Source organism: Pseudopipra pipra, chromosome 11 (genome assembly GCF_036250125.1).
Source record: "Pseudopipra pipra isolate bDixPip1 chromosome 11, bDixPip1.hap1, whole genome shotgun sequence".
NCBI classification, from domain to species: domain Eukaryota; kingdom Metazoa; phylum Chordata; class Aves; order Passeriformes; family Pipridae; genus Pseudopipra; species Pseudopipra pipra.
Window position 1 is genome coordinate 17,801,866 of NC_087559.1, and position 19,954 is coordinate 17,821,819.

The 19,954-nt window shown below is 49.7% G+C and overlaps 1 protein-coding gene across 3 annotated transcripts in view; it reads right to left on the bottom strand.

Moving 5' to 3' along the window:
- Positions 1-19,954, bottom strand: part of RNF123 (ring finger protein 123) — a 54,400-nt gene that overhangs the window by 28,576 nt on the left and 5,870 nt on the right. For 2 of the 3 annotated variants that reach the window (XM_064667949.1, XM_064667947.1), the window contains exons 2-23: positions 17,586-17,724; positions 16,456-16,540; positions 14,421-14,500; positions 13,495-13,592; positions 12,274-12,328; positions 11,877-11,962; positions 11,026-11,112; positions 10,451-10,518; positions 9,463-9,588; positions 8,622-8,736; positions 7,708-7,812; positions 7,451-7,576; positions 6,220-6,312; positions 5,952-6,025; positions 5,386-5,503; positions 4,829-4,928; positions 4,301-4,362; positions 4,140-4,211; positions 3,353-3,473; positions 2,410-2,511; positions 1,125-1,231; positions 379-577 (exon numbers count right to left, since the gene is read on the bottom strand). In XM_064667949.1, the coding sequence (XP_064524019.1) occupies positions 379-577; positions 1,125-1,231; positions 2,410-2,511; positions 3,353-3,473; positions 4,140-4,211; positions 4,301-4,362; positions 4,829-4,928; positions 5,386-5,503; positions 5,952-6,025; positions 6,220-6,312; positions 7,451-7,576; positions 7,708-7,812; positions 8,622-8,736; positions 9,463-9,588; positions 10,451-10,518; positions 11,026-11,112; positions 11,877-11,962; positions 12,274-12,328; positions 13,495-13,592; positions 14,421-14,500; positions 16,456-16,540; positions 17,586-17,667 (2,161 nt within the window). In that variant the 5' untranslated portion in view covers positions 17,668-17,724. Of the gene's footprint in view, positions 1-378; positions 578-1,124; positions 1,232-2,409; positions 2,512-3,352; positions 3,474-4,139; positions 4,212-4,300; positions 4,363-4,828; positions 4,929-5,385; positions 5,504-5,951; positions 6,026-6,219; positions 6,313-7,450; positions 7,577-7,707; positions 7,813-8,621; positions 8,737-9,462; positions 9,589-10,450; positions 10,519-11,025; positions 11,113-11,876; positions 11,963-12,273; positions 12,329-13,494; positions 13,593-14,420; positions 14,501-16,455; positions 16,541-17,585; positions 17,725-19,826; positions 19,929-19,954 lie in introns of those variants that run through there. The other variant, XM_064667948.1, reaches the window with a different exon arrangement.

The following is a 19,954-nucleotide window of genomic DNA, read 5'->3' on the forward strand; positions in this document are numbered from 1 at the left end:
TTGAGAGGCCTGCATGGCCCAATGCAACAGCAACAGTGCTGCTCCTGCACACGCCATCCTCCAGCTAGTCTGTGTTCAGAGCAAACGTGGCCACAACTGCCTCTGAACCACCTCTCTGCAAAGCCTCACTGCACGTGCAGGAACCGAGGCAGCATCTCCCTACACACAGAGAGTGACAGCACCACCAGCATCATGCTCAGGATGGCAAAGGGGTCTTTTGGGTCTTTGCGGACTTTTGGGTGTCAGCACATCCTGGGAATGAGAAGGAGCAACGCTGGCAGCAAAGAGATTCCATTCCTCTTGAGAGTACCGGGAGCTGGAAGATGCCATTCTGCCAGGGACCCCCTGGGCCACGGTAGCACACAGCAGAGTACTCACTGTCCTCCTCTGTGCGCTGCTCCACGCTCAGCGTGCGCACCTTGATCTTCTCCAGGGCGCCCAGCGGCCGCCGCGGGTTCATCAGGCTGACAGCTGCCGTGCTCAGGAACCGGTTGGCACGGCCCAGGGTGGGGGAGCTGAGCCAGCCAGGCCTGGCAAGAGCTCCACCGATGGCCAGGGCGGCAGAGGGACGCTGGGACTGAAAGGAAATGAAGGGAGAAGCAGTTCCAGCTGTTTGGCTGCCTGCTGTTCCTCCCTTGTCTCTGCAAGGATGTTGGGATAGATGTCCAGTGGCCACTGGAAGATGAGCGGACACCCTTCCCATCATGGTTGGGCCAGCAGTGCCAGGGTAGCAAATGGACAGTCCTTCCTCCAAGGGCACATGCCAGGCACAAGCAGCAGATCTGCACAGCAAGGAGCTGCTCTGTCTGTCATTGCCTTCCACCCTTCCAAATGCAAGCACCATGAGCTGCCATGGAGGGGAGGGGGCATATTCAGATCAGTGGGTAGTGAGAGAACACAGCAAAGAAAATGTTGCTGCTCAAACTTGGGACCCTGCTCAAACATCCAGGACCTTGCTGATCTCCAGTGACTCTCATGTAAGTGCAGCTGTTTATCTGGTTGCCCATGGACTGGTTACAGTCCTGGCCCAGACATTGTCTTCTTCTAAAGAAAAGCCTCTCTGGCCAGAGGCTGAACTTGCTGCCCCAGCACCAGGACCCCTGCAGGTGATTAACACAACTCACCTGTGCTGCTGATGTTGCTGATTCCTCATCTTCATCAAGATCATCCATAGTCACTGCCTGTAGCTCTGCAGGGTCAATCAGGACATTGGCTTTTGCAGCCAGGTCATCTGCACAGAGCACAGCAAAGCAGCTGTGAACACAGGAGTCACCCTTCACTTCCCATGAGGCAGCCCTGGGCTCATCCTCTCTCCTGCTTTTTGGCAGTAGAGAAGCAGCCAGCAAAGCTAGATGGTGTATCAGAACCTTCCCCTGGCTTCCTTCCATGGAACAAGTCTGCTCTCACTAACAGAGACCAAGCAGTGATGGGTGCTGCTCACCCAAGACCCATTTCTGCTCCTGGTCCTACCAGCTACAAATAGGATAACTGAGGAACCAGGAAACAACCACCAGGGCCAGACTAGAATAGTGCAGGGAAGGAAACTCTGTGCCTGAGACAAATTTTTAAGCATCCAGTTCTTCAGTGCTGTCCCATGATGTGTCCCTAACTCACTAGGACTGAGACTCACACCAGAAACAATCTCAACCCAAAGGAAGGCTGTGCTGATGTCTGTGCTGTACAAAGCCTAAAGAATGTCATCTCTAATCCATAGCTCTGTCTTTCAATCTCTTCAGGATACTTTGGTAAGAGACCAGAGGAGATTATGTAGTTCTTAAGTTAAGTAATCTAATTTTGAAAAAACTAGGGATTAACTTGAGACAGAGAAAATGGTCCTAATCTTGCAAACATCCTGGGGAGGAAGAGACATCTGAGCAAAGGTAAGTGGTGCATTAGCCAGAAACCAGAGACAAATCAAGTCCAGTGGAATGCCAAGGAGTTTCTAATCCTTCCTTAAGGGAGGCTTTGGAAGTTTATTGCCAGAGTGGGCTGCTTACAAACACACAGCTGCAGTACATACACAGGGCTGCTACTCCTTGCCCCGAGTGGTACAGCAAGTAAATCCTGGACATCCTTCATGCCCAGCAGAGCCAGGCTGATGGTCAGTGCTTTGACAGCTCCCAGCCCTTGGCTGTGGTGCAGCAAGAGCAAAACACCAGAGGATATTCCCAGACTATCCCCTTCCTCCAACTGCCACATGCCCCCTTCAGGGATACAAACAGTAAACTGTTCACTTAAAGGACACTCCACCCAATAGGAGCGGTGTCTTCTTCAGAGCAACCTGCACCTCATTAAAATTCAAGTCTTCTCAAATTTAATCAAAATTCATTACCCACAGCTCCCTGGAATGTCTCTTGGGTGAACTTCAGCCAGGACCTGGATGCAGATTTTGGAAATGAAAGCACTTACCTTTCAGAGTCTTCTTAAGATGAGACAGGAGTCCTCCAAGTCGCTGAAGGTCAAAATAATCCACCTTCCCATTATAGAAGAGTTGAGGAGGGACATAAGCCTCTAAAGCAGAGAAGATTTGGTTTTTCCATGAGTCCCATGCACAGCATTCACACAGACATGTATGGCCTCCTAAGGCAGACCCCAGGGGCCAGCCTAGACTAACATTTATCAACAAGATTTTTGGCATAAAAGCACGAGCCGTTAAGGCAGAGGTGATTTCCACAATGGAGGAAGCATTAGATCCATGCAGAAACAGGAGCAACCAAGGGCCATCAACAACAAGCCTCCCAGCACTTCCTTCCTCAAACCACAGGCACTGGGGTAAACTGGATCATCATAAGACTTGGCAGCTCTCCACCTGGCTACTCCAGCTCTGACACTTAGTCCCACATGGATTATAAAGCACTTATTGAGTCTAGGGAAAGGGTCAATCTAAAGTAAGAAAAGGGAATGCCAAGCAGATCACGGATGCACAGGCAAGGTGGGGTTTAAGGGTGGGAAACAAATTGGCACTGACTCGGTTCCCCCTTAATTCCACAGTCTGGGAACCACAAAGCTAGACAAATATCTTTCCCTAAACTTTGACTATGGGATCACTGAGCTGCCCATCCACAGACTCATTATCAATACTGGACTCTGCTCCAGAGCAGAGAGGGGGAACTGACAAACAGCACAGGTGCCCCTTTTCAAATCTCAGGTGTGGAGGTTAATTGGAATAGAGCTGCACATGGGAATTTCCCAGGGTGACTGGGAACTACAGTCACAGAGTGAGAGAAGGCTCAAGCACCCATGAGAAACACAAAATTTCCATCATTCTGGAAAGCACTACTGAGAAGCAAACCTTGTCCTAACCACAAGGTTAGGACAACCTAACCTTCAAAGCCTCTCCCCCAGGCCTCACCTTCACTGCTCAGGGCAGCTGGGGTCTTTGCCTTGTGTCCATCCCAGAAGAAGCGCAGGGCAGCAATGAGGCGGTGCAGGAAGCACACCATGTACTCTGGTGGGCACAACACAGTCAAGTTCTAGGGCAAGAATGAGAGTCCAACCATCAGGGCAGGTGTGAAAATGCATCTCAGTCCCAGGGGCCACATGGGGGAGGCAGAAACTTTGTGTTCTCAGCCTTACTAGCATCTCTAGCTTCCAGCTCTGGTAGAGAGCCCAGTCCTAATGGTAGGCAGCAGTTTCCACCTCCAGAAAGTCCTGGGCATTTAAACAACAAACTGGTCTGACAGAGGAGTAGGAGGGATAACACGCTCCACCACCAAAGATGGGGCTGATGACAAACACAGAGATGCAGGTGAAGAGAGGGTTTCCTGCACCAGTGGATGCCTACCTCCCAAAGCTGCAGGCCAAGAGCCTCATCCAGGGCCAGAACAGTCCTCACCCAGGCAGTGAAGAGGAAGCCAAAGCTCTGCTGTAGCAGAGCACCCCACAGCCATGCTCCCCAAGGGGTTATAGAAGGACATTCAGCTCCCACCTAGGGCTGTCCCCAAGGTCCACTTTCCTATAAATCACTGCATAGGACTGGGATAAGTTGCCTGGTTTCTGGCCTCAGATCTCCCTCCTCCTCACTCCCTGACATATCTAGGCCTCAGTGGATCAACTGCTGGAAGCAGCCCAGCCAAAAGGGCATTGCTCCCAACCTGAAGGTGCCGGAGGCTCGTGGGAAGATTGGCCCTCTGACTTACCCCTCTGTTGCTAGCATTTTCCTGAAGAAACTTGCGGAATTTGTTTAGGAAGATGTATCTGGAGGCTTCCCCCTGGCAGAAGGAAAATCAGGTAGTAAATCTATGCCTTACAAGGCCCATCACGTGGAGATACCGTCCCCAAACATCCACAGAGTGCTTACCCCTCCTCTGTCCTTGTTGTTCAGCAGCAGCTTCAGGATCTGAACCTGGAGACCTTCCACCACTGAAATGGGGACACACGTCTACCATCAGAAAACAAGCACTGGAGAGCAACTTAACCCCTCTTAACCCCAACTGCAGTGACCTGTCCCCAGAAGAAAGGCTACCTCCTCAGCAGAGGGGCCCAGGAAGAATTAGTGCTGGCAGAAAGCTAATGAGAATTTTCTCCTTCGCCCCCTAGCAATAAATTCATTCACAGCTGACAAACAACGCCCCTGAAGGTGAGTTTTGGTTTGCCTGTGGCCCATGATGGGGAGCTGCAGGTCTGTGCAATGGGGTCCCAGCAATCCTGACCTGCCACCAGAAAATGGCATGGCTGGCTCCCACCCCTGCAGCACAGCCTGTCCTGACAGGAACACAGCTGGACTTCAGGTAGTGAAGGGGATTTGGAAACAGCTCAAAAGTTGGTCCTCCCTCCTGGCTGCACAAAAGGTGTGGGATCTTGGCAATTTCCCTCCTTCCTCACAAACCTTCAATGCGTTTCTTGAGCCGCTGGCAACCTCTCTCATATGCCCGACGCCTCAGTCTCTCCTCAGCACTCTCCTCCTTCACCTCCTTACTCTCCTTGCCCTGGTTGGAGGACAAACACTGATTAGTAGGAGACCACAGCACAGAGAAAATGTCTTGCCAAATGAAGAGCAGAAACTCCCCGACACAATGTGCCAGTGTGTGACTGCAGCTGGTAGCACACCTGAACAGACCTTCCCCAGCCTTCTAACAAGTAAGGGCAGGAGATCTTTTGGGGACACCCCTATAACCTGTAATTCCTTAGACACTGGGAGGTTCCCTTCCCAATCTGTTGCCACGGACGACTGTCCCCCTTCTTCTGTCTGAGTACCACACCCCAAACATCCCCTCTAAGTGGACATAAAAGATGACAGGGCAATGGAGAAGCTACAGCTCCGCAGGACCCTCCAGTGCTAACACAGCTGGAAACAAAGGCCATTCAACCTCCTCATCAGAAAATGACAGGGACATCAGGCCACAGTATTTCTTCAGACTCCTTAGTGGATGTGCCTGTACTCACCTCTTTGGTGAAGCGGTTTGGCCACCACGTGGTGGGAATGAGCTCCTGCAAACCTGCCTCCTCCACACGCAGCGGGCTCTTGATGTAGAAGAACACAACGGAACGGAGCACATCGAACCTGCGGCCGAGTTAAAGCAAGCACAGGAGCTACACTGGGAGCAGGCACGGGGCATGAATCCAGGGCTGTAGTGAGAAACCCCTTTCCAAACAACCACTGCAGGATCCAGAGCCCCCTTCTCCCGGGAGAAGCCTCATGCAGCTCTCACAGTGGCTGCCCAAATGCTAAAAGCCACTGCTCTGAAAGTGGCTTTGCTCTAGGGATACCAGAGAGGTCAGTCAGGTAGAAATGAGCTCCTCTGTGTTGGTAGGATGTGGCCTATACAACATTGCTCACACTCCTCAAAGCAGGACTTTGTAGAGATGGGTATCAAGCAGAGGAGACCTAAGAAATGACCTCTCAAAGACAGGGTGGTTTCTGCCTCCCACGACCTGCAGATCCTTGAAATGTCCTTGGCTGCATTATTGAGGGAAGGGAAAGCTGAGACAGGAGGAGGCACAAAGGATACAGAACATTGCTGAGTAGGTATTTCCTGGATTTCTCATGCTTCAAGACTGCAATGGTGAGCCGGAGGTAGTGAATCTAGGGAAACAGGAGAAGTAAAAGTGATTCCATCTGCAGAAGATGATACAACTCTTTGATAGGTACAATATGACAAAACTGCCATCTCTGGATCAAACAACTGTAAAATCCAAAACCTCATGTACCTTTGGACAAAGGGACATAACAGAAGCTGGCTAGTCACAGATTCCTGAGGATTCAGAAGTGCAACTCACTTGTAATCCCAGGTCTGGGATGATGGGGGAGAACCTGTAAGCCCGCAGCAGGGACATCAGTAGCTGCTTGAGGCACTCATGCACTTCATACTCCTGAGAAAATAAGAAATACATTGAAGAACAAAAACATGGGAGTCAGAACTGAACAAGCAGGTGCTCTGAACCCACAGTGTCCATCTGACTCCATAGGAGAGGGCCCAAGCAGAAGTTGGTGCCATCACTTTGCTACATGAAAACAAGTTTTGCAAGTAAAACCAATCCTGAGTCATCAAACAAAAAGCCAAAGTCCCAGCCCCTCTTTGTTCAGCAGTCACCCATCCTCATTATCCCCTGAACCTACTCAGTGCTAGCAGAACCAACCCAGAAAGGAAAGAAGTTATTCTTGCATAAATGTGATGATGGAGGAGTTGTCTTTTGAGTCCAACTCAGAGCCAATCAGCAGGATGACAGTCAACTCTTCCACAAACACAGTAGCCCTACCAGGATGTCCAGCATCACTTCTAGGATGATGGGCCTGAGGGAGTCATGACATTTGTCAATTAAACTTCTCATGACAGCAGGCTGGGCCAGTGCCCTTATCTGTTATCTGTCACCCAAAAGGGCAGACATGCTGTCTCCAAGCAGATCCCTGGCAGTGACTGGCTCTGTGTAACCAGCCAAGCAATCCAGCAGCAGCAGATTCCCAGTGGTAGCAAAGGCTGCCTCAAACAAGAGTCCCAGGAAGGAGTGGCTTCATCCAACATGGACAGGAAGGGAAGTTGAAGGAGGCCTTTCCCCAGCAGTGCAGGAGGTGGTGACAGTGCCCACTTCTACCCCAGTCCTGCACACTCTGGTCGATCTCTTGGAACACACAGTAGCATTTAAGACCTTGACTGACACATTAGCACTAACAACATCCAAGAGACCATTTCTTAATGATAAACTTGATGTTTCCAGAAGCAGGCAGTCATTCACCATTACCAGTTCCTTCAGCAGTAGGAGAAGTTTAGAAATTACTTGTTAACTCAATGCCAGTCTCACCATTACCAATTACTCTGCATTCAACCCTCATTCCCTGTGTGTGAAGCAGTTCTCTCACCAGTTGAGCTAGGTGAGAGGGTGGTCTACCACAAAAAAAAGGTAGATCTTGTCACCAGGAGGGGAAAGAAGTTGAACACTACCAGATTTTCCCAGGGAAAGCTCCTCAGCACCTCCCAGAGTCTCCCTGTGATCCAGCACCCTAGGAACTCACCTCCATAAGAAGCCACATGAGATCCAGTAGCTGTTGAATAAGGGGGTGGGCCTCCACTGCCCCTCCTCGCTCAAGGATGCTCAACAGGAAGGTCATGAGCACATCTTCCACCAGGTACACCTTGCACTGCAGACAGAGAGCCTGGGTCAACAGTCCTCCACAGCACAATCACTTCCCAGAGAAAGCTGAGGTTTACTTTGCCTTGCAAGACCAAAAACAAGCACTACAGAAGCTTGTAACGGGCAGGCAAAACTCACCATGAGAGGGGAGAAATAATTGAAGATGTGAGCTAATGTAATCAACACTGTGGGTTCTCCTTGCAGCTGCCACATGGATGTGTCCTTCTCCACCAGCTTTCCTTCCTGCAATGACAAACCCAGAAAAACACACAGCTTGGATCCAACCAAATCCACCCGTCCTCCAACAACTGAGTGAACCAGAGGCCTGGAGCAGCCCCTGTTTGCTGTTCCATGCCTGACTGCAGTAAAAAACCTCGAACACGAGAATTTAGGATGGCAAAGAAGCCAGGCCTATGCCTCTAGAAAGCTGCAGTGCAGTCCAGATGTCACTATCAGCCACATGCAGGCACTTTGGCAATGTTTTTCTAAAAAAAGGTTAAGTTTGCATGATAATTTGTAAATGGGAACCCCTACAGAGGAGGCTGACTAGCAAAGCAGGCCTCCATTCAAGCCAAGACCACAGCAGATGGCTTTCCCTATGTTTCGGGCATAAACAGATCTCTCATCCTAGTGGAAAATAGTGTTTTCCAGCAAAAACAGTTCTCAAGGCAGACCTGCCAGAATTTCACCACATCACTGCACCAGGACACCAGTAAAAAGTTCAGGATATGAACAAACTGCTTTCAAGGGAGCAAAATCAAACCCAGAAGTCCCGACCCTGACAAACATCACTTCTTGAATACTGGCAATGAACTTTCATAAGACTGAGAACAACAAAGCCCAGTATGATTTAAATTAAGCCCTGGAACTACCAGGAAGGCCATTTTGCAAGGCAGAGAGCTCCAGGGACATGCACACCCCATGCAAAAGCATGCAAGCATTTAGAGTCTCTGGTGTATGCAAACATCTGAGCTGGCAGCATGTGCTGAGAAGAGCAGAACCACATTCCCCAGCGTGGTGCCCCTCGGACCCACCCAGTGCCGTGAGCCTACCGTCACATCTATCCCAACATGGATCACATTCTTCAAGTAGCCCAACAGCTTCCGAGCCTTCACCAGGTCTGCCACGGGAGGATCCTGCAAGGGCCGGTAACCTTCCACTGGATAAGTAGGTGAGTGTTAAGGGAAGATGCAATCTGATCCTTTCAGGGCTTCTTTTGTTTGTGCAAGGGAAAGACTGTGTGTCTATTTTACTCTATACCCATGCACACCCCAGTCACAGTTCAAACCACAGTGCCTTCTAAATGGACGATTAGCCACAAGCTCTTATCCCCACTTCCTCAATATTGCAAAGCAGCAAGTTTTTCACACCACACTTCTGCTTGGGTGAAACATTTTTTTATCAGAAAGACCAACCTGACCCCCTGCTACAGCTACCAACAGGCAGAGCCAGAACTGCTCTGACAGGAGCTGAGGGTTTCACCATTCGCAGAGGAAGGCAGAAGGCAACACTAATAAATGTCAGAGGTCCCATATGGCTGGAAGGTAAAAGAAATCAGTGGCCAAGAGTCTCAGCAGCACAAGGATTTCAAAAACTGGAAAGTGAGAACTTTACAAGATCTGAATGCCTGGAACAGGCAGCCTCCAGCTGTAGCAGCAGTTGCTGACTCAGAGCTGAAAGCAACTCTCATTTCTGAAACTGAAGTTTGTGTCCTGCAGTTCTGCTCCAGCTGAGGGGGTATCTGGTTCTTCTCTCCTTGACTCTGCTCTGCACACAAGTGCCAACAGCAGAAAGTGAACTGCGGTCAGGTCTGTTTATTCTACAGTCTCCAAAGATGGTCTCAGGACAGGCTCTTCTTCCTTCACACCTCCTCTCCCCACACCCAAAGGATATCGGAGTGGACGGCTTCCGAAGTTAAAAGCAACAGACTCTTTGAAGGAGAGGCTGATGGCAGGGAAATAAGCCATTCCAGCACCCCTCGTGATGTTATCGAAGGCAGTTCCCAGAGACATGCCATTCCTGAAAGAAGGAAAACCCACTGGATTTTAGTCACAGCAGGAGGAGTCTGAAGTCAGCTGAGCAATACAGATATCTGCATTCCCCTCCCAGCAACTTGCCAACACGGATATGTCAGTCAGTCATGCCTCCTGTCACTGTTAACCTGGCACACACGAAAATGCCACAGCTCTGCTGAGTAACAGCCACGGGAAGCACAGAGGCATTCCCATTTTCATATGAAGGCACTGGAGTCTGCACAACATGTAGAGCCCACTCAGGTTCAAGGGCAACCCAAACCCTGATGAGATAACTAACCAGCAGCACATTTCAAAGGCAGGTGACTTTTTGGCCTCATCTATTTGATGTTAGTGCAATGAAAAACAATGTTTTCAATCTACTCTTCCATAAAAGATGACATGGACCATCTAACAGTTTTTAATTTCAACTGACTTGTCACAGGCCAGGGCCAGAGAACAATTCTCATTGTGCGTGGGAGCTGGAAGCTGGAGATTTATCACCCTTCCCACAGCTCCTTGTGAATTTAGGGCAGGCAAGGTCTACATTGACCACAAAAGCCATCAGTGTGGCTCAGCCAAGTGTGGCATTAAAGCATCACAAGATGCTTCCCTCCAAAATCCTGGCAAACTTTACACACACTTTGTAGCTTGAACATCTTTCTGCCAAATGCTCTCAACTGAACTTAGGAGACCCAACAACCCGTTCAGATGGTTTCTGAACAACACAGAAAAGCAAATGCCAGAACTACCAAGGAACTTAAAGGGGAGAGGGCAGAAATAGGGTTCATCAACCTGCTGAGCAGTGAGGAAACCTTTATGTTACACACAGACATCAACAAAGCAGGAAACAGGACAAAGATGCTTACAAGCAGAAAGCAATGGTGCCCTCATCGAGGTCTATCAGACAGCTGACGATGTCTCCTGCTGCCCAGGACTGCAGCAAAGGGAGAGAAAAGGTTAAACATATTTCCAAGGTGTTTCCACATCAGAAGAAAGACTGCAACCCAACCAATCCCTTGTGATTCAGGGTTGAGGGAGAGTTTCTTCTCACAGCAGCTCACATAGCATTTTCAGGCACTTCTGGAAGCTGCACATCAAGCCCCTGATTGGGATCATTTTTCCCCTCCAGCACTAGGAATGTATATTTATCCCAACAATGCATCATGCACTGATGTGCTACAGAGAACCAGAGCCTTCCAGAGACTGACAGCAGCACTGTGCTGGGAGTCAGTCTGCTGGGGTTGCTAAACAAAGCACTCAGCATGTCCAGCACCTTTAAAGTACAAACAATTGCTGGCACACAGCCCCCCAAGAGCAGGCTGAAGCAGGGAGGAAAGCCTGAGGGCATTTCACAAGGCCCAGCAGAATCCAGCGAGCAGAAGGAGTCACCTGCTTTCTCCTCCTTGCTCTCCATCCCGCTCCTGGGAGGACAGCTACTCACTTTGCCATAGTTGGTAGTAGTCACATTCCACTTGCGCACCCTGTTTCCATCATAGGCATATGAATCTGGAGTATCTCCAACTCCTTCCTGCACCAAAGTAGGAAAGAGGAGACTCAGACCAGACCAAGCATAAATGATCCCTCTCATTGCAAGAGCACCTTTAAGGGGGAGATCAGCAGACAGGGAAAGCAGCTGACATCACACATGCTCTGCCTGGGAAAGGTCCTTACTCTAGGAGTGAATCTAGTGGCCTCTGATCTTTGGTTCAGAGAAATATACCACTCTCTACTCATTTTTGGGTCAGAAGAAGAGTACTGGCATCCTACACTTCCAGTTTCTGTCAAAGCAGCCCCCGGGATGCCCATCACTTCCCCTCTCATATGTTTCACAGTGACAAGTTAGTGAGTCTGCAGCTGACATCCCTTTCCAGCACCAAACATTCTGCCTGGTGCCTGAGAAGAGCTGGCCTGGGCCTGCCTCTCCTGGACAAAAAAACCCCTTAGCATCAGCTGCTGAGGGTCATCCTGAGACAGGCTGCCAGCACTGCAGACACACGTAGGTTCTGGAGAAGACACCAGCTGAAAGTCAACACGTAGCAGTGGCTACGTGCAGTAAGAGCACAGCAACACAGCCAGCCTGCAAGGCTTTCACACCACACACCATTCTGTGAACACAGACCAGAGAGTCTAGTAAAGACTCTTAAAACAGCAGACCTGGCATTTCTAGTGTGTATGCTGGGCACAAAATGCCAGCGGGGCAGGAGCACAGCACCCATGCGATGCTCCACACTGACCTAAAAAGCAGTGGAGAAACACAGAGCAGCCCTGTGCCACGTGCAGCAGTTACACTACCTCCTGATTAAATCTGCAGTTGAGAGTACACCAGCCAATCTGCATGAGTCCCTGGGAGGAGATGAGCACCTCGTAAATCCATTTCCCTGAAAGAAAAAGAGATGACACAGAGTGAGTTCCTGCCACCTGGATTGTTGTTAAGAGAAGGTGAACCTGACACTGCCCCCACAGAAACAAATGTGGCACACAAAGGAGCTCTGGGACATCCCCAGGATTCCCCTCCCACCCGGTCACTCTGGCATCACACAACCCTTCACCCCTCTGACTTCCTGGAAAAGTCAGTGGATGAGCTGGAAAATTTGGAACATATTCAGGATCTTCTGAACTCTACCTGTGTAACTCTCCACGCACGCTTCCTGGGGTATTTTCTCAAAGCATCACTGGTTTATCTCCTTACCTTTATACACGCATGTTGTGGCCCTGATGGAGCCAAAGTTACTGTGGCCAATCACCTGGACCAACAAACAAAAGATATTTTAGAGTCAGGCAAAATAATAGGTTTGTTCAGCCCTCCCCATTTTCTCTGTCCTAGCCCTCAAAAACAAAGCAAGATGGAGAGCTATTCACAAGGACAATGTTGGGAAGAGAAGGGTCACCTTCCCCATCCCAGCAGCTGTACTTGGAGCTGACTGGCCCTGGGGAACCATCCAGGTCCTTCCCACAGCTCATCTGTACTTGATAAACCCCAGTGAACCACACAGAATGGCAACAGTACAATGGCAACACAGTGACAGACAGTTCCTAGTGAACTGGGACACAACTGTACATAAAAGTGACAATTATATGGGAATGACATCTGAATCCTGGAAAAGTTAGAACAAAACTACAGATTCAAGGTGTCCAAACTAAAGCCCATGACTGACAGGTAACATGCTGGCCAGGAACTCGACCCTGTTAATTCCTGACTCTCAGAGTCTCGGGACAGATCATGAAGAAGAGATGAAGGTAGGAACAAGGAATTCACAGGCAAGCCAGTCTGATTCCTGAGGGTCAGCCAAAGTGAGCTACAGCAGGTGACTAAGGGGAAAGGGGAGACCAGGGCAGCCTGCATTGCTAGGGGCAAAAAAACAGGCACAGATTAAGGAGGGAACGAGCTCAGGAGCAGGGGATATGTGTGCTCGGTGAAGGGGTGAAAGGAGTGCAGAAATTACTGCAGCAAGAAAGGGTTAAATTCCAGCAGATTCTTTCTGTTGACATTTTGCATGAAGAACATCAGCTAAGGAGCAAGCACAGAGTTAGTGGAAACAAAGGAGAAAGGAAAGCCTCAGCTTTAGCCTCTTTCTACCCTTCAGATAAGACCAAAGGAAGGAAGGAAGAGGCAGTCTGATGGAGGGAGGGACAGGAAAGCTGGCTGCTGGCCTTTCCTCTGCTTAGCCAAGAGAGTCCCTGGCCAGGGTAATCCTTGCATTTCCTCACAGCCCCCCTCAGAGCTTGCTGAGACTTAGTGGTACCGCTAGAACTTTTCCAGAAGAGCTCATTTCCTCCAGGATCCTGCAGCTTTCTGGGCAGACTCTGTTTACAACACGCTACAAAGCCAGTGACAGGGATCTGTTAGGAAGAACAAACCAAGAATCCCCAAGTGCTTCTAGTCCCACAAGACCGTTTTCATCACACTCACCCCAAGTAAGTCATCATCAACCAGCAGGAGCCCCTCAAACCCACTGGTGTGGTCCAACACCACAGTGGAGGGGCCGAGCCGGCCCTCTGCTACCTGATCTGAAACAAGAGTTGCAGAAAATCTGTTAGGGAGAGTTGTGAAGGACTTAACAGTACACAGGACAAGTGCCTCCAGCTAGACTGCAACAACATCTGGATTCTGCTACAGGGGAGGAAGATTAAGATAGTGTTGCCCATGTTAGACCATGAGAACCTCAGGAAAGGAGACACCAGTGAGATTTAAAAGGAAGTTTTCACAACAATACACAAGATCTCAGCTACACAGCATTCAGGACACATGTTAAGTTTTCCACATCACCTGAAAATTTTACTTGGACAAAATTCAAAGACTAAACTCTGTGCCAAACGTTTGACCAACATATCACACTTTGCTTGCAGCCAGCAAGAAAAATTCCTCTTTCTAGCAGAGGAATCAGATTGTATCCTATCACATCCTGACTCATTCAGGGAAAGAGAGGCTGGTAAGAGCACAGGGAAGAGCCTGAGGCTGAAAATAAATAGCTACAGTGGAGACCAGTGTGTAAAAACTGTCAACAAGCCTCTGCATTTCCCACTGAGGACAGCACTGCACACTGCTGGTCAAAGAAATGGCTCTGCATATCATTATCAGTAAAATACCTCCTTTGCCCTCAAACTACTTTTCATGGCACTTTTGACTGGAAATATGCCCCCTCCATCTGCAAACAGACCTGCTCCAGGGCTGGCTCATGAGCCCCTCACAGGCTGGATTTAAAAGTACAACAAATTAGAGCGCAGGAAGGCAGAACAACACTCAATCAGGGAGCTGCTTTCATGGTACAACCTGTCCTTCCCAATTAAGCAGCACAAGCAGAAGCACAAATTGGACAGGCACTCGGTATCTCCTACCTCGACTGTCTTCAGAGCCATTCTCCTCTGCCAGCAACCGCTCAAGGTGCTCCTGCAGGTTCTGGAACGTCAGGTGCTTTCTAGGGAATAAGCATACAAGGGAGCTCTTCAGAAAACTCTGTCTCCAATTTTTAAAGAGCTGCAGCCCAAACATGTGTCCTGCACTGTGAGACATGAACTGTCTCATGTCACAAATCTAAGGAATTTGCTGCTCAGCACTTTGGGGCAATGAATGAACCAGAGACCAAATACAGCAAGAACAAGCCAAGCAGATAACAAAGAATCTTACTGTCTTCAGTCAGTCTGCTCAGGAGCGTTTTGTGGCAGTAAGAAAACTGTAATGTGGTACAGTGGCAGCAAGAAACCAGCTATTCTACCAACAACTGTGGACCACGACTCTGCTGCAGTCAGCATCATACAAACATGGCATAAGTCAGGATTTGTCTTTTCCCTGAAGTATATTGTAATACGAAAGACCAGAGACAGACCACAGCAGGAGCTGTAGCAGTTCAGACAAAGGTCAGGCATCCTCCCTCTGACATTTTGGTGTCACACTGAAAAATCTCTCATGCACCCCCTTTGGGCCACTGCTTTAGAGAACTTACTGCCCTCCCCTAGTTCTCTCCTTTCAAGGCTAGTTTACTTAGCTGTTCCTTGCACAAGAGCCTCCTTTTATTGTGAGAGTCACTAGTTGTTCCCATCCCTGCTTCCCATTTCCAAAGCCATCTGGGGAACACTATTCCAGGACTAGGGATTTCCCTAAGACTGTGGTGAGACCTTGTGAAAGCCTGATGGATGTAAAGATGCACAGAAGTGGAATCACAGAATCAGTTTTGGTTGGCATGAGAAGGGTGGCTTCAGCAAAGTAGCTTAATCAGCAGCTAGCATGGAGGAGGAGTTCTGGAAGGAGGGTAGAAGAGCAGGAGACAGAGAGATGTATGCAGTGAGCTCCTCTATGAGGAATTTAGGCCTCTGAAGGCAAGATGTCATACCATAAAAGTTGCCCTCATATGGAAAATGTTATTTTCAAGACCTCTATGACTGCTACTGGGCTTTCTACCAAATATCCAAGTCCAGGGAAAAGGGTGGAAGGCGGGAAAAAAAGAGAGACCAGTCCAACAAAGTATCAGTTCTGTGCTTTCAAGTCATTAATCACCAGGCAAAGGAACCAGAAATACTGAAAACCCAAATGCTCAGGCAGATGGAACGTTCCAAGGCTTGCTGGCAGCAGAGCTTGTGGCAAAGTAACATGACCCAGTTTGCCTCCCCTGCGCCATCACCCGGGCTCACCAAGAGCCAGAGAGCCAAGGGCTATTTATAGCAGCTCTGAGCTCACACTGGAGCTGGCAGTCCTAAGTATAGCCCGTGGAATGTGACCCCAGCCACTCTGCAGCTCTGCCAACCGGCAGGAGCCACAGGCCTGCCTCTCTCTGCCACATTCTCCATGCCCTGAACCTGTCTGACTTGCCTCTGGCAAAGAGCTGGATGCAAGGGAAATCCTTCCCATTCAACATTACAAGTTTCTGGGATATAAAGTGGAGAAGAACTGACAACAAACAGGAAAAAACCAGTCACTAAACAGGAATTTTGTGTTTGGTGACTTCTAATAGAAGTACCAGCAGTTCCACAGCCTGAAAAATGTATGTTATTGTATGTATCAGTAACAGTCTTGCCTTAAGTTCACAGAGCACTGATAACCTATTTTTCATTCCTGTAATTAAAACCTTTGCACTTCCTTACAAGCAAAGGGGGAAGAGGAACAATAAGGTGAATGCCTACTTATTTCAAAAATACTGCCTAGTGATTTTGTAGATGGGATTTTTCATGCAAAAAAATCTGAAGAATCCTTCCTAGCAGGCCCTGCAATTTGAAAAAGCCACTAAAAGAGCAGAGCTCGGAGTCATTTCTGTAACACGGTGCTGCTGTGCTGTTAACAAAGATCACTGTGGGGCACTGAAAGATCTTTCCTTTCACCACAGTGCTGTTTATCTGGGGGTGGCATCACTTGCCACCTGGGGAATGAGAAGTCTGATACCTGTAAGCAGCTGCAGGCTGGTTCCCATCAGCATTGGTAAAGACTCGATGCAGATAATCATTCAGCAGCCTGCTGTTCACGATCCCTTGTGAAAAACAGAAAGGAAATAACCTTAGGGGGCCGGGGGTAAACTCAAAACATTAATTTCATGTACAAGCAACAAACTGGTAACTATGGGAAAATGATGTTCACGTTTGCTGATCAACACAGTGGGGAAAAGCAGCTTCAAGAAGTCATTCATCACCTTACTGTCCTCACTAGCAAAACCAGAGTCCAGCATTATGGGGTGCATCTCCACACCAAAGGCTCTTTCCAATTTGAGCTGCTCTGTGATAGCAAATGGGAAGCTATAAATTGCTCCCCAAAGGTGGAAGTACATCCTGAGGAATCCTGCTGTGCTACTTCCAGATAAAGTAATCCCAAAAGCTGGAGGTAGGAACCCGATTTCATTTAAAAAAAAAAAACACCAACCAAAACCTCTTAACACTACTGTAGTTCCTGATGTCCTGATTCATATCTGGGATATGATGCTGAGGTAGAAAGACCTGCAGATGCAGTTCATCTTGTCTAACTCACAGCTCTCTTTAATGATGTGTGCCTCACCTTTGCCTTTGTTGTGCTAAACAGCCCCTAGTGTCACACTGATGCACCATTCCTTATTTCTGAGTGCAACAGTGCCCTCAAATGCCAGATTTGTGGTCTCATAAGCACACTTGTGCTGGATTGGTGACTGAGAGAAAACAGATGGCCTGGCAGGTAGCAGAATTTCCCAGAAAAGGACTGAGAATTTGACAAGCTGTTCATCCTGGAAGAGGAAGTCCCTAAATCAGATGAAATCAGATAAGTCTGAAATCAGATGGCAGGCAGGCAGGCAACATGACATTCTCCAGCCTCACGAGGCAGGGCTGTGTGCTGAAGAAAATGCACTGTGACATGAGTTTCTGGAGTCCTCAGTACTACAGAAACATCCCTCCCAAAATCTCATCTCGGCTGGGGGATTAACTCAGTTTCAGCCCCACCACACTTCACATTAGCAAGGTAACTGCAACTGGAAGCAGCTGAGCTCAAACGAGGGACTCTGCCTGGATCTGCAGTGCTCCTGTTTTCACACAGTTTGTACAGGCCCATACCTGTGACCTTGGACTTCTCTGGCTCAGTGCTCAGCCTGTAATTCTTCCTTGAGAAAGCAGTCCCAGCACCTCTTGAAGTCATTCTTCACAGGCACCACTTCCAGGGCAGACATAAGATGGACAGACACCTAGAACAAAACTTTACGGAGAGGACACTGCCTTTAGACTTCTCCCTTTCTTGGAGGTTGATGTACCTGGATTAAACAACAGGGATAAGCCAAAAATAACCAGAGTCCCCACACTAATGACATCATTTAAGTGCCCAAAACCAACTAACTGCTGACCCTGCTCTCAGCCTCACCTGTCCAACAGCTCGAAATCTTCCCAAAGGAGACAAGGCATTAAGCCACACTCCAGATAACCAGACAGACCCCACTCCAAACAAAGGTACAGGCAGAACCAAGCCAGAAAAACCTTGGCAGCAAGCCTGAGCCAAAAGCACCGAGCCAGCACAGGGCCACAGCTGCCACCACTGCCAAACACCACCTAAACCAGCAACCACATCAGGACACGAGTCCTGATGAGACACTTCTGCCTTTGCCTCCCACTTTGTGTTCTTTAAGACAGCAACATGTACCTGCTTCATCTTCTGTTTAACAGGCTTTTACATTATTCTGCTATCCAAAACAGAGAGAGAGGGAGAAGGAATGATACAAATGCAGATGGACTGGACTGCAATAGAGTATCACTGACTACAAAGCAAAGACCCAGCTGTCAGATTTACAGGGACAAAAGCAGACACAGGTAACAGTACACAGAAGTGTTTACAAATGAAAATCTACCACGAGATTACAGATTCAGGAGCCTTCCTGGAGAACAAAGAACACTATCAGAGCTGATCTGATATGTGCCAGGACAAAAAGAGTCAATTCAAGTGGCTAGTTCCAAACAGCTTCCAAATGTTAGGCTACAGTCCTCTCCTGGTTCCGATTGCCCCAATAGACAACTATCACTGGAAGACTCTCCTGTTCCCTGGACAGACGTCTGTCAAAGCACTTTGTGACACACAGAGGAACAGGGAGATCCAACAGGAGCAAAGGCTGCAGGAATTAAATGCTTGCTGGCAATCTCACACAGAGCAGAAACTCAGGTGAACCCAAGAAAAGTCAGTGGCCTTGCCAAGTGATGTGAGTGCCACAGTAACTCCAGATCACTTGAGCTTCAGCTGGACTTGGAAAGGCTTCTCTAAAGCCCCTTCCCTGAGGGCCACCCCAGCACCCAGCTGTGGAGCAGCACTGCCCGGTGTCCCTCCTGCAGCACTGCTGAGCAAAATAGCAGGAACAAAGCAAACACCAGTCTAGATCAAAGGCCCTGAATGACCTGTGTTAGGAACCCAGAACAAGGGATAAAACAAAACCCTGAAACACATGGTTTACTACCAAAGCAGTGCAGAGAGCACAATGTGCACTATCCTAAAAGTACTCGAAATGTGACAGACGTGATTTCAGCTCTGTCAGGACAAGTTAAAAGCACACGAGAGTGGTGGGGAGTGCCCATAACTCTCCCCAGGGGCAGTCAGCCTGGTACCAGCCCTGCTGAAATAGCCTGAATGCCCAAGCAGAGCACACAGCACGGCCACACTGGCACCAGACAAGATGCACTGCTGGCACCACTGCAGTGCCGGGGTGTTTTCTTAGTCGGAGCAGATGCTGCTTTCAACAGGTCAGAGAAAGGGCAGAGCAGGGGGACACACATCTGCATGTGATTCACAGAAGCAAAGAAGCTCCGAGCTTGGCCACGGACTGAACTCCTTTCTGTGGGCAAGGGCAAGCAGCTTCCAGCAGTAGGGCAGAACAGGCAGCACAGGGGAAGCCTGATCTTAAGTGCAGCCGACCGGAGGCAGGGAAGGAGGCCGAGTAGCCAGGGAGGGCCAGCACAGCTTTGTTCGGCAGCTCCCAGCCGAGACTCCCCTCGCAGGAGGGCAGCAGCACAGGGGAATACACAGCCCCGTACCGCTCACCACACTGCCCTGCGCTCACCACAGGCAGGGTCTCCGCGGCCCCTCAGCCCGCCAGCACCCCCAAACCACAGAGCCCGGGCAGCACCGCCCTGCCCACCCCGGGACCCGGCCCCAGAGCCGGGCTCACCCACACCCAGCCGGGGAGCGCGCCCCGAGCCCAGCGGCCCCCCACACCCCGGGGCACCCCCTAACGCGGGCAGCGCTCCCTGCAGCCGCAGCCACCCCGAACCCAGAGCACCCCCCGCGCCCACAAACACCCCGAAACCGAGACCCCCCTACACCTGCCCGCAGCCCCCGGGGCGCGGAGCCCCCCCCGGTCGGGCGCGTCCCCCACAGCCGGACGGCACTCCCCGAGCCGGCCGTGCCCGAGCCCCCCCGGGACCCCGCGCCGCCGGGGCCAGGCAGGAGG